General features: G+C 43.0%; 1 protein-coding gene across 2 annotated transcripts in view; it reads right to left on the bottom strand.

Moving 5' to 3' along the window:
• The window catches only part of EEF1AKMT2 (EEF1A lysine methyltransferase 2), a 34,959-nt gene that overhangs the window by 7,414 nt on the left and 15,514 nt on the right, over positions 1–12,031 (bottom strand). For both annotated transcript variants that reach the window (XM_017858648.1, XM_017858646.1), the window contains exon 4: positions 8,752–8,859. In XM_017858648.1, coding sequence (XP_017714137.1) covers positions 8,752–8,859 — 108 coding nt within the window. The remainder of the gene's footprint in view (positions 1–8,751; positions 8,860–12,031) is intronic.

The raw sequence follows: 12,031 nt of genomic DNA, 5'->3' as shown, positions 1-12,031 counted from the left end.
CTTCTCTATTACCACTGCTTCACTTGACCTGCCTTTAAAAAAAAAAAAAAAAAGAATTTCTTGGGTCTTGACTCAGCAGCTCATGAAATTACTAATGGAAATAGTGAATGGCATAAGGCTTAAGAAATTAAATAACTTTTAAACTGTAATTACTGAAGTTGGTAGATTTCATGCACTTTAGATGTGTAAAGTCATACATCACCATCTCATTCACTGTCAATAACTTGATGCATAATAAGCATCGGAAATAGCAATCTGCCTCAATTTTACAAAATATTCACAATTTACCATTGAAAATTCTGAAAACTCATTTTGAAAAAAACAATTAGGCAACTAGCTCACAATTATTCATACAAATTTAATACAGTAATTGTAAACCATGTTTAATCTAAAACACTTATTGACTTAAAAATGTATATATTATGTTGATGTATATTGGAAGGTGGGTCTTCTCCCTTCCTTCATGTCCAAAGTATTCATGATACCTGAAGCAAAATAATGACTATCACTCTGAAGAGCTAACTTTGAAGAGGCTTCCTCATCCTAAATGCCTATATAAAAATACTCATCTGGCCGGGCACAGTGGCTCACGCCTGTAATCCCAGCACTTTGGGAGACCAAGACGGGTAGATCACGAGGTCAGGAAATCGAGACCATCCTGGCTAACACGGTGAAACCCCATCTCTACTAAATACACAAAAAATTAGCTAGGCAAGGTGGCAGGCGCCTGTAGTCCCAGTTACTCGGGAAGCTGAGGAAGGAGAATGGTGTGAACCTGGGAGGCGGAGCTTGCAGTGAGCCAGGATCACGCCACTGCACTCCAACCTGGGCGACAGAGCGAGACTCTGTCTCAAAACAACAACAACAACAACAAAAATACTCATCTCTTCAACAAATATTTTGTGGACATCTATTGTCAGGTACTTTTCAGCTGGATATAACAGTAAACAAAATAGAAAAGGTCCCTGTATGAAAATATACATTGGCCGGGCGCAGTGGCTCACGCCTGTAATCCCAGCACTTAGGGAGGCCAAGGCAGACGGATCATGAGGTCAGGAGATCGAGACCATCCTAACAGGGTGAAACCCCATCTCTACTAAAAATATAAAAAATTAGCCAGGCGTGGTGGCATGTGCCTGTAGTCCCAGCTACTCGGGAGGCTGAGGCAGGAGAATTGCTTGAACTGGGAAGCAGAGGTTGCAGTGAGCAGAGATTACACCACTGCACTCCTGCCTAGGCGACAGAGTGAGACTCTGCCTCAAAAAAAAAAAAAAGAAAAAAGAAAGAAAGAAAATATACCTTATATTCTACAAAGAGAAAGATAAAAGATAAATAAGCTAAATAAATAACTTCAGATAAAGTGCCATGAAGAAAATAAAAACCAGAGAAATAAGACACTAATTGACTTGGAAGAGAAATAGTTTGGAAAATAGAGTAGAATGTTTTCTCGGCCGGGCGCAGTGGCTCACGCCTGTAATCCCAACACTTTGGGAGGCCAAGATGGGCAGATCACCTAAGGTCAGGAGTTCGAGACCAGCCTGACCAACACGGAGAAACCCCGCCTCTACTAAAAGTACAAAAATTAGCCGGGCATGGTGGTGCATGCCTGTAAGCCCAGCTACTCAGGAGGCTGAGGCAAGAGAATCGTTTGAACCCAGGAGATGAAGGTTGTGGTGAGCCAAGATCGCACCATCGCACTCCGGCCTGGGCAACAAGAGCGAAACTCCATCTCAAAAAATAAAAATAAAGAAAGTTTTCTCTAAGGTGTTATTTGAGCAAAGATCTGAATTATGAGAATGAACCAAACATGCTAAGATCTGAGGCAAGAATACTCTAGGCAGAGGGCAGCAAGTATACAGATTCAAAACAAACTTGACATGTTTCAGGAACAGAAGAAAAGCCAGTGTGACAGGAGTGTTGATGATAAAAGAGGAAGAAGGTAAGAAATGAAGGAGTTTGTAAGGCTGGATGAGGTTCAGAATCCATTTACAATGCAATGGGGAAGTCAATTCAGGATTGTGAGCAAGGAAGTGACATGAACAGATTTACATTTTTAAAAATCTGGCCAGGGCTGGACACAGTGGCTCATGCCCAGCACTCTGGGAGGCCAAGGTGGGAGGATCACTTGAGGTCAGGATTTTGAGACCAGCCTGGCTAACATGGTGAAACCCCGTCTCTACTAAAAATACAAAAATTAGGCTGCGCGCAGTGGTTCACTCCTGTAATCCCAACACTTTGGGAGGCTGAGGCAGGCAGATCACCCGAGGTCAGGAGTTCAAGGCCAGCCTGACCAACATGCTGAAACCCCGTCTCTACTAAAAAAATACAAAGAAAATTAGCTGGGTGTGGTGGCACACGCCAGTAGCAGTAGTCCCAGCTACTTGGGAGGCTGAGGAATGAGAATAGATTGAACTCAGGAGGCCGAGGTTGCAGTGAGCCAGGATGGTGCCACTGCATTCCAGCCTAGGCAATAGAAAAAGACTCCGTCTCAAAAAATAACAAATAAAAAATCACTCTGGCTGCCCTGTGGTAAAAGAACATCAGAGCAACATGAATGGAAATGGAGAGGCAAAAATCAAAGGCTACTGTAGTAGTTTAAACAAGAAGTAATAGTGGTTCAGACTTCACAGGGAGCAATTGAGATAACAAGGAATGATCACATTCTTGATATATTTTGAAGATAAAACTGGCCAGAAGCAGTGGCTCATACCTGTAATCCTAGCACTTTGGAAAGCAGAGGCAGGCAGATTGCTTGAGGCCAGGAATTCAAGACTAGCCTGGGCAACATGGCAAAACCCCATTTCTACAAAAAAATTAGGTGTGGTAAAGCAGGCCTGTAGTCCCAGCTACGCTGGAAGCCATGGTGGAAGAATCACTTGAGCCCAGGAGATTGAGGCTGCAATGACCTGTGATAACACCACTGCACTCCAGCCTGGGCTACAGGGCAAGACATTGTCTCTACAAAAAAAAAAAAAAATCACACACACATCTGACTAACAGAATTGGATACAGGACTTTAAGGAAAAAGAAGAACCAAGGATGACTCCTTGGGTTTTGGGTAAATGCAACAGGGTGAATGGGAGTGTTATTAATAGAGATGGGAAAGACTGGAGAAATCAGGTCTGAGGAGGAAATCATGAGTTTCATTTTGGACTAATTAAGTTGACAGACTATTAGCTTTCCAAACGGAAATTTTGAATAGTCAGATTTTACAGGCATCCCTCAGAGATACTGCAAGTTCTGTTCCAGACCCACACAACAAAGCAAACAACACAATGAAGCAAGTCACACAAAATGTTTGGTTTCCCAGTGCATATAAAAGTTATGTTTACACTGTATTATAGTCTATTAAGTGTGCAATAGCATTATGTCTTTTCAAAAAATGCGTGCCTTAAAAAATACTTTATTGTAGGCCAGGAGTGGTGGCTCATGCCTGTAATCCCAACACTTTGGGAGGCCAAGGTGGACAGATCACCTGAGGTCAAGAGTTCGACACCAGCCTGGCCAACATGATGAAATCCCGTCTCTACTAAAAAAACACAAAAATGGCCAGGCGTGGTAGCTCACACCTATAATCCCAGCACTTTGAGAGGCCAAGGCAGGTGGATCACAAGGTCAGGAGTTTGAGACCAGCCTGGCCAATATGGTGAAACTTCATCTCTACCAAAAATACATAAATTAGCCAGGTGTGGTGGCAGGTGCCTGTAATCCCAGCTACTCAGGAGGCTGAGGCAGGAGAATCACTTGAACCCAGGAGGCAGAGGTTGCAGTGAGCCAAGATCCCACCACTGCACTCCAGCATGGGCGACAGAGCGAGACTCCATCCCCCCAAAGAAATACTTTATTGTTAAAAAAACACTAACAAGCCATCATCGAAACCACGAGTAAGTCACAATCTTTTCTCTGGCTGGAGGGCCTTGCCTCGATGAGGATGCCTGCTGACTGATCAAGGTGGTGGTTGCTGAAGGCTGGGATGGCTGTGACAATTTCTTAAAATAAGACAGTAATGAAGTTTGCTGTATCGACTGACTCTTTTATGAAAGATTTCTCTGGAGCACATGATATTGTTTGATAGCACTTTACACACAGTAGAACTTCATTTGATACTAGAGTCAATGCTCTCAAACCTTGCTACTGCTTTATTAACTAAGTTTATGGAATATTCAAAATCCTTTTTCAACAATGTTCACAGTAGGTTCCATCTCAAGAAACCAGTTTCTTTGCTCATCCACCATAAGAAGCAACTCCTTATCTGATCAAGTTTTATCATGAGACTGCAGCAACTCAGTTACATCTTCAGGCTCCACTTCTAATTCTAGTTTGCTACTATCACTACATTTGCAGTTAATTCCTCCACTGAAATCTTGAACCTCTCTCCAAGTCATCCATTAGGGTTGGAATCAGCTTCTTCCAAACTCTTGTTAATGTTGATATTCTGACCTCCCGTGAATTATAAAATTATAAAATAAATATTCTTCATGACATGTAGAATAGTGAATCACTTCCAGAAGGCTTTCTTTTTTTTTTTGAGACGGAGTGTCACTGTGTCGCCCAGGCTGGAGTGCAGTGGCTCGATCTCGGCTCACTGCAAGCTCTGCCTCCCAGGTTCACGCCATTCTCCTGTCTCAGCCTCCCAAGTGGCTGAGACTACAGGCGCCTGCCAGCACACCCGGCTAATTTTTTGTATTTTTAGTAGAGTCGGGGTTTTACCGTGTTAGCCAGGATGGTCTTGCTCTCCTGACCTCATGATCCACCCGCCTCAGCCTCCCAAAATGCTGGGATTACAGGCGTAAGCAACCACGCCAGCCCATCAAGGGTGTTTTTGTTTATGTTTTCATTTTGCTTAATTCTTTAAAACCTTAAAACAGGACAGGCACAGTGGCTCACGCCTCTAATCCCAGCACTTTAGGAGGCTGAGGCAGGCAGATCACGAGGTCAGGAGATCGAGACCATCCCGGCTAACTCGGTAAAACCCTGTCTCTACTAAAAATACAAAACATTAGCCGGGCTTGGTGGCAGGTGCCTGTAGTCCCAGCTACTTGGGAGGCTGAGGCAAGAGAATGGCATGAACCTGGGAGGCAGAACTTGCAATGAGCTGATACTGCGCCCCTACACTCCAGCCTGGGTGATAGGGCGAGACTCCATCTCAAAAAAAAAAAAAAAACAAGATTAATCTTCATATATATCTCCATCAGAGTTCTTGGGTGAATTCATGCATTGTCAATGAATGGTAATACTTTGAGTCTTTTCTTTTGGGACAGTAGGTCTCAAAATGGGCTTAAAATATTCAGTAAACCATACTGTAAACAGATGTGCCGTTATACAGGCTTTGTTGTTCTATTTACAGCTCATGCAAAGAATATTTAGCATAATTCTTATGGGCCCTAGGATTTTCAGAATGGGAAATGGGCTTTGGCTTCAACTTAAAGTCATCAGCTGCATTAGCCCCTTCTAACAATAATGTCAGCCTCTCCTTTGAAGCTTTAAAGCCAGGCACTGACTTCTCCTCTCTAGCTATGGAACTCCTACATGGCATCTTCTTCCAATATAAGGCTATTTCATCTCCATTGAAAATCTGTGCCGGGCGCGGTGGCTCAAGCCTGTAATCCCAGCACTTTGGGAGGCCGAGACGGGCAGATCACGAGGTCAGGAGATCGAGANAAAAAAAAAAAAAAAAACAAGATTAATCTTCATATATATCTCCATCAGAGTTCTTGGGTGAATTCATGCATTGTCAATGAATGGTAATACTTTGAGTCTTTTTCTTTTGGGACAGTAGGTCTCAAAAATGGGCTTAAAATATTCAGTAAACCATACTGTAAACAGATGTGCCGTTATACAGGCTTTGTTGTTCTATTTATACAGCTCATGCAAAGAATATTTAGCATAATTCTTATGGGCCCTAGGATTTTCAGAATGGGAAATGGGCTTTGGCTTCAACTTAAAGTCATCAGCTGCATTAGCCCCTTCTAACAATAATGTCAGCCTCTCCTTTGAAGCTTTAAAGCCAGGCACTGACTTCTCCTCTCTAGCTATGGAACTCCTACATGGCATCTTCTTCCAATATAAGGCTATTTCATCTCCATTGAAAATCTGTGCCGGGCGCGGTGGCTCAAGCCTGTAATCCCAGCACTTTGGGAGGCCGAGACGGGCAGATCACGAGGTCAGGAGATCGAGACCATCCTGGCTAACATGGTGAAACCCTGTCTCTACTAAAAAATACAAAAAACTAGCCAGGCGAGGTGGCGGGTGCCTGTAGTCCCAGCTACTCAGGAGGCTGAGGCAGGAGAATGGCGTAAACCCAGGAGGAGGAGCTTGTAGTGAGCTGAGATCTGGCCACTGCACTCCCGTCTGGGCGACAGAGCAAGACTCTGTCTCAAAAAAAAAAAAAAAAAAAAAAACTGTGTGCTGTTTAGCCAGCTTCATTGGTTATTTGCTAGCTAACTTGCTACACCTTCTACATCAGTACTTAGTGCTTTATCTTGCACTTTTATGTTATGGAGAGGGCTTCTTTTTCTTTCCTTTTTTTTTTTTTTTTTTGAGATGGAATCTCGCTCTGCTGCCCAGGCTGGAGCGCAGTGGCGCGATCTCCGCTCACTGCAAGCTCCGCCTCCCAGGTTCAAGCGATTCTCCTACCTCAGCCTCCCAAGTAGCTGGGATTACAGGCACCCACCACCATGCCCGGTTAACTTTCTGTATTTTTAGTAGAGATAGTGTTTCAGCATGTCGGCCAGGCTGGTCTTAAACTCCTGGCTTCAGGTGATCCTCTCGCCTTGGCCTCCCAAAGTGCTGGGATTACAGGCGTGAGCTACCATGCCCAGTCAAGATGGCTTCTTTTCTTAAATCTCATGAACTAACTACTGCTAGCTTCAAACTTTTCTTCTGCAGCTTCTTCACCTCTCTCAGCCTTCACAGAATTGAAAAGAGTCAAGGCCTTGCTCTGGATTAGGCTTTGGCTTGAGAGAATGCTGTGGCTGGTTTGATGTTCTATCTGGACCACTAAAACTTTCTCCGTATCAGCAATAAGGCTGTTTGACTTTCTCATCATTCATGTGTTCACTGGAATACCACTTTTAACTTCCTTAAAGAAATTTTATTTTGCATTCACAACTTGACTAAATTTTGTCACAAGAGGCCTAGCTTTCGGCCTATCTCAGCTTTCAACATGTCTTCCTCACTAAGCTTAATCATTTCTAGCTTTTGATTTAAAGTGAGAGATGTGTGACTCTACCTTTCAATTAAATACTTACAGGCCACTGTGTTGAGGTGGGGGTTGTTTATTTTTTGTATTTGTTTTTTTCTTTTTGTTTTTTGAGATGCAGTCTACCTCTGTCACCCAGGGTGGAGTGCAGTGGCACAATCTTAACTCACTGCAACCTCCACCTCCCAGTTCAGGCGATCCTCCTGCCTCTGTTTTTTTTTTTTTAAAAACAGAGTCTCCCTCTGCTGTCCAGGCTGGAGTGTAGGTGGGACTACAGGCACCCACCGCCACGCCTGGCTATTTTTTGTATTTTTGGTGGAGACATAGTTTCACCATGTTGGCCGGGCTAGTCCCAAACTCCTGACCTCAAAGTGATCCGCCCACCTCAGCCTCCTAAAGTGTTGGGATTACAGTCGTTAGCCACCGCACCCATTCCACTGTAGGGTTTTTAATTGGCCTAATTTCAATATTGCTGTGTTCCAAGAAAGAAGGAGGCTTGAGGGGGAGGGAGGGAAGGAGAGACAGCGGGAGACAGGAGACCAGCCAGTAGGTAGAGCAGACAGAACATACAACATTCATCAATTAAGTTCACCATCTTACGTGGGCACAGTTCATGACACGCCAAAACAATTACAATAGTAATATCAAAGATCATTGATCATGAATCACCATAACAGATAAAATAATAATGAAAAGCTCTGAAATATTACAACAATTACCAAAATGTGACACAGAGACACAAAGTGAGAACATGCTGTTGGAAAAACGGTGTCAACAGATGGGCTCAATGGGCTTGCCACAAACCTTTGATTTGTCAAAAAACATACCATTTGGGAAGCCAAAAACATGGGGCATGCCTGTCTATAACTCTAGAGCTCAGAAGAGAGGCCTGGGCTAGAAATATAAATTTAGGAATCATCATCTCACAGATTATAGGACACAAAAATAAACTAAATGATTTTTGGTGACATTACTACTTGATGCATTTAAAACCTTTTGATCAGCCGGGCGTGGCGGCTCACGCCTACAAATCCCAGCACTTTGGGAGGCCGAGGCAGGCAGATCACGAGGTCAGGAGATCGAGACCATCCTGGCTAACACAGTGAAACCCTGTCTCTACTAAAAATACAGCCAGGCGTGGTGGCGGACGCTTATAATCCCAGCTACTCAGGAGGCTGAGGCAGGAGAATGGCGTGAACCTGGGAGGCGGAGGTTGCAGTAAGCCGAGATCGCCCCACTGCACTCTAGCCGAGGCGACAAAGCGAGACTCAGTCTCAAAAAAAAAACCTTTTGATCTGGTTAATCCATAGTTAAGTAATATGTGTATTTGCAAACATCAGGAGCAGTAGTTTATGAACAAACATACAGAAGAAAAAATAATTTCCCCAAACCAACTAGATTAAATTTTTAATATAGCTATTTAAAAATGTTTCAATTTGTATTATTTTTGATTGATCCCTACTTTACGTGAATTTAAAACTTGTCAATTAATATGCTCTAGAAACATTTAACTTCTATTATAAATAGGATAGTAATATAAATAATATTACCTTTAACTTAATGTTAGATAAACCTTCTTTTTCTATAACACTTCCAGAAAGCTGAATTGCAGAAGGAGAGTAATCAATTCCAGTAATATCAGAGAAACCAAATTTTGCCTAGACAGAAAGAAATAATTTTATACTTTAGTATAAAATTTTAATATAATGTTTTATGAATTGTAATATTCCTTGAGGACTGGGGTTGTCTTATTTTGTTGTAGAGAAAATGACATATAATCCAATAATTCATAATGCTTAAATTTTATTGTAGACTCTAAATAAAAACTGTAAGTTCATATACTACGACAATGCCTTTGTTTTCATAATATTTTATCTCTTTTTCAAAAGGAAATTCATGTTCTCAAAAATAATGAAAATATATGTATAAGCCCTCAGGCAAAAAAAGGTAACATTAACTTTTGATGCTGATAATTTCCAATTCACACATAAATTTGTCATAAATTTTACTTAACCCAATTAAATTATATGAATAAAATCAATGCAAATGTAATAAGCTATCAATTTTAAATTTTCCCTTCAGTGTAATTATACATTATGCAATTCTTCACCAGCCATGTGATTTTAACCACCCTACATTTGTATATTACTTTTTCATCTTTAAAAGTATTTCATACATCCCACTAGATCTTTACAAAAAACCCGTGAGGGGGCCGGGTGCAGTGGCTCACACCTGTAATCCCAGCACTTTGGGAGGCCAAGGCGGGCAGATCATGAGGTAAGGAGATGGAGACCATCCTGACTTAACAGGGTTGGGCGTGGTGGCGGGAGCCTACAGTCCCAGCTACTCGGGAGGCTGAGGCAGGAGAATGGCATGAACCCGGGAGGCGAGCTTGCAGTGAGCCGAGATCGTGCCACTGCACTCCAGCCTGGGCAACAAGCGAGACTCGGTCTCAAAAAAAAAAAAAAAACTATGAGGTAGGGTGGGCAGGTATCAGTATCCCCAAGAGGTTTCTTTAACTCATTGGACTTGAGAGTTTTGGTGTTTACTAGCCATTAATCCATCTAGGCTGTGTAGTGTCTGTGGCAAAAGCATGGAAGCTTCTGGTTTTACACACCCCTAACAATGATGAACATTTTAGACCAATGAGACTAAAATAATTTCAAAGGAAACATGAAAACTTTGTCAGTTGTTTATTCTTCTAGTACAATTTATAGAAATCACAAATAGATGTTTTAGGTTTCTAGAGATATCACTCAGGGCCTCAAACTATCTCCAGTGTGTTTCACATTCAATTTCTGGCACCCAAAAACAAGCAGACATTCAAGGAAACAACCAAACCCAAGGGGAGAAATTGACTTTAGAAACAGACCCGACAGGAGACCCAAATAAATGAATTATCAGAAAAAGATTTTAAAGTAAGTTACAAAGTACAGTGTAGCCTTAAATTCCCTTCCTCCTCTTCACCATTTACTAAATGGTTACTTCCTTTAAAACTTAACTTACTGGCTGGGCGCAGTGACTCATGCCTGTAATCCCAGTACTTTGGGAGGCTGAGGCAGGTGGATTACCTGAGGTCAGGAGTTCGAGACCAGCCTGACCAACATGAAGAAACCCCATCTCTACTAAATATACAAAAATTAGCCAGGTGTGGTGGCACACGCCTGTATTGCCAGCTACTTGGGAGGCTGAGACAGGAGAATCGCTTGAACCTGGGAGGTGGAGGTTGCGGTGAGCCGAGATCGCACCACTGCACTCCAGCCTGGGTGATAAGAGCGAAACTCCATCTCAAAAAAAAAAAAAAAAAAAAACTTAACCCACTGCCACATCAAATCCATGAAGACCTGCCAAGTCTTTTTAACCCTAAGTAACTGATTCCTAATCTAAACTCAAGAAACAAGTATACCAATTATTTTCTACAGATAGACTGCTCCCTTTATTATTATTATTATTTTTTTGAGACAGAGTCTCACTCTATCGCCCAGGCTGGAGTGCAGTGGCCAGATCTCAGCTCACTGCAAGCTCCGCCTTCCGGGTTTACGCCATTCTCCTGCCTCAGCCTCCCGAGTAGCTGGGACTACAGGCACCCACCACCTCGCCTGGCTAGCTTTTGTATTTTTTAGTAGAGACGGGGTTTCACCGGGTTAGCCAGGAGGGTCTCGATCTCCTGACCTTGTGATCCGCCCGTCTCGGCCTCCCAAAGTGCTGGGATTACAGGCTTGAGCCACCGTGCCCGGCCTATTTTTGTTTTTAATCTAAAGGTCTAATATTCTCTTTTTTGATGCCAACCTTCTACCCTTTTAGCTGTATCCCTCCTTATTCCTTGAGATCTTATTTTCTCTCCATTTCCCTTAACTCCTTCTCTGGGAGACCTAGAACCCAGGATGAGTCTCTTAACCGATTCTTACTGGTTCCATCTTTTTTTTTTTTTTTTTTGAGACAGAGTCTCGCTCTGTCACCCAGGCTGGAGTGCAGCAGCACGATCTCGGCTCACTGAAAGCTCTGCCTCCCGGGTTCACACCATTCTCCCTCCTCAGCCTCCCACTTAGCTGAAACTACAGGCACCCGCCACCACGCCCAGCTAATTTTGCTTTTGTATTTTCAGCAGAGATGGGGTTTCACCGTGTTAGCCAGGATGGTCTTGACCCCCTGACCTTGTGATCCGCCCACCTCGGCCTACCAGTTCCTTCTTCTCCCATGCCTGTTTATTCTTCTAGTGCAACTTACAGAAATCACAAATAGATGTTTTAGGTTTCTAGAGATATCACTCAGGGCCTCAAACTATCTCCAATGTCTTTCACATTCAATTTCTGGCACCCAAAAATGAGCAGACATTCAAGGAAACAACCAAACCCAAGGGGAGAAATTGACTTTAGAAACAGACCCGACAGGAGACCCACATAAATGAATTATCAGAAAAAGATGTTAAAACAACTGACAGAAATGACAATGACAAGTGGGAGAATTCTAGCAGAGAACTGAGAACTACAACAGAGAAACAAACAAGGCAAGAGGCAGTGGCTCACCACTGTAATCCTAGCACTTTGAGAGGCCAAGGCAGGCGTAGCACCTGAGGTCAGGAGTTCAAGACCAGCCTGGCCAACATGGTGAAACCCCATCTCTACTAAAAACACAAGAATTAGCCAGGCGTGGTAGCAGGTACCTGTAATCCCAGCTACTCAGGAGGCTGAGGCAGGAGAATCACTTGAACCTAGGAGGCGGAGTTTGCAGTGAGCCAAGATCACGCCACTGCACTCCAGCCTAGGCAACAGAGCAAGACTTTTGTCTCAAAAACAAACAAACAAACAAACAAACAAACAAACACTTAAT

The sequence above is a fragment of the Rhinopithecus bieti genome, unplaced genomic scaffold (genome assembly GCF_001698545.2).
Source record: "Rhinopithecus bieti isolate Rb0 unplaced genomic scaffold, ASM169854v2 scaffold_42745, whole genome shotgun sequence".
Lineage (NCBI taxonomy): Eukaryota > Metazoa > Chordata > Mammalia > Primates > Cercopithecidae > Rhinopithecus > Rhinopithecus bieti.
This window is presented reverse-complemented; position numbering and strand designations above follow the sequence as displayed.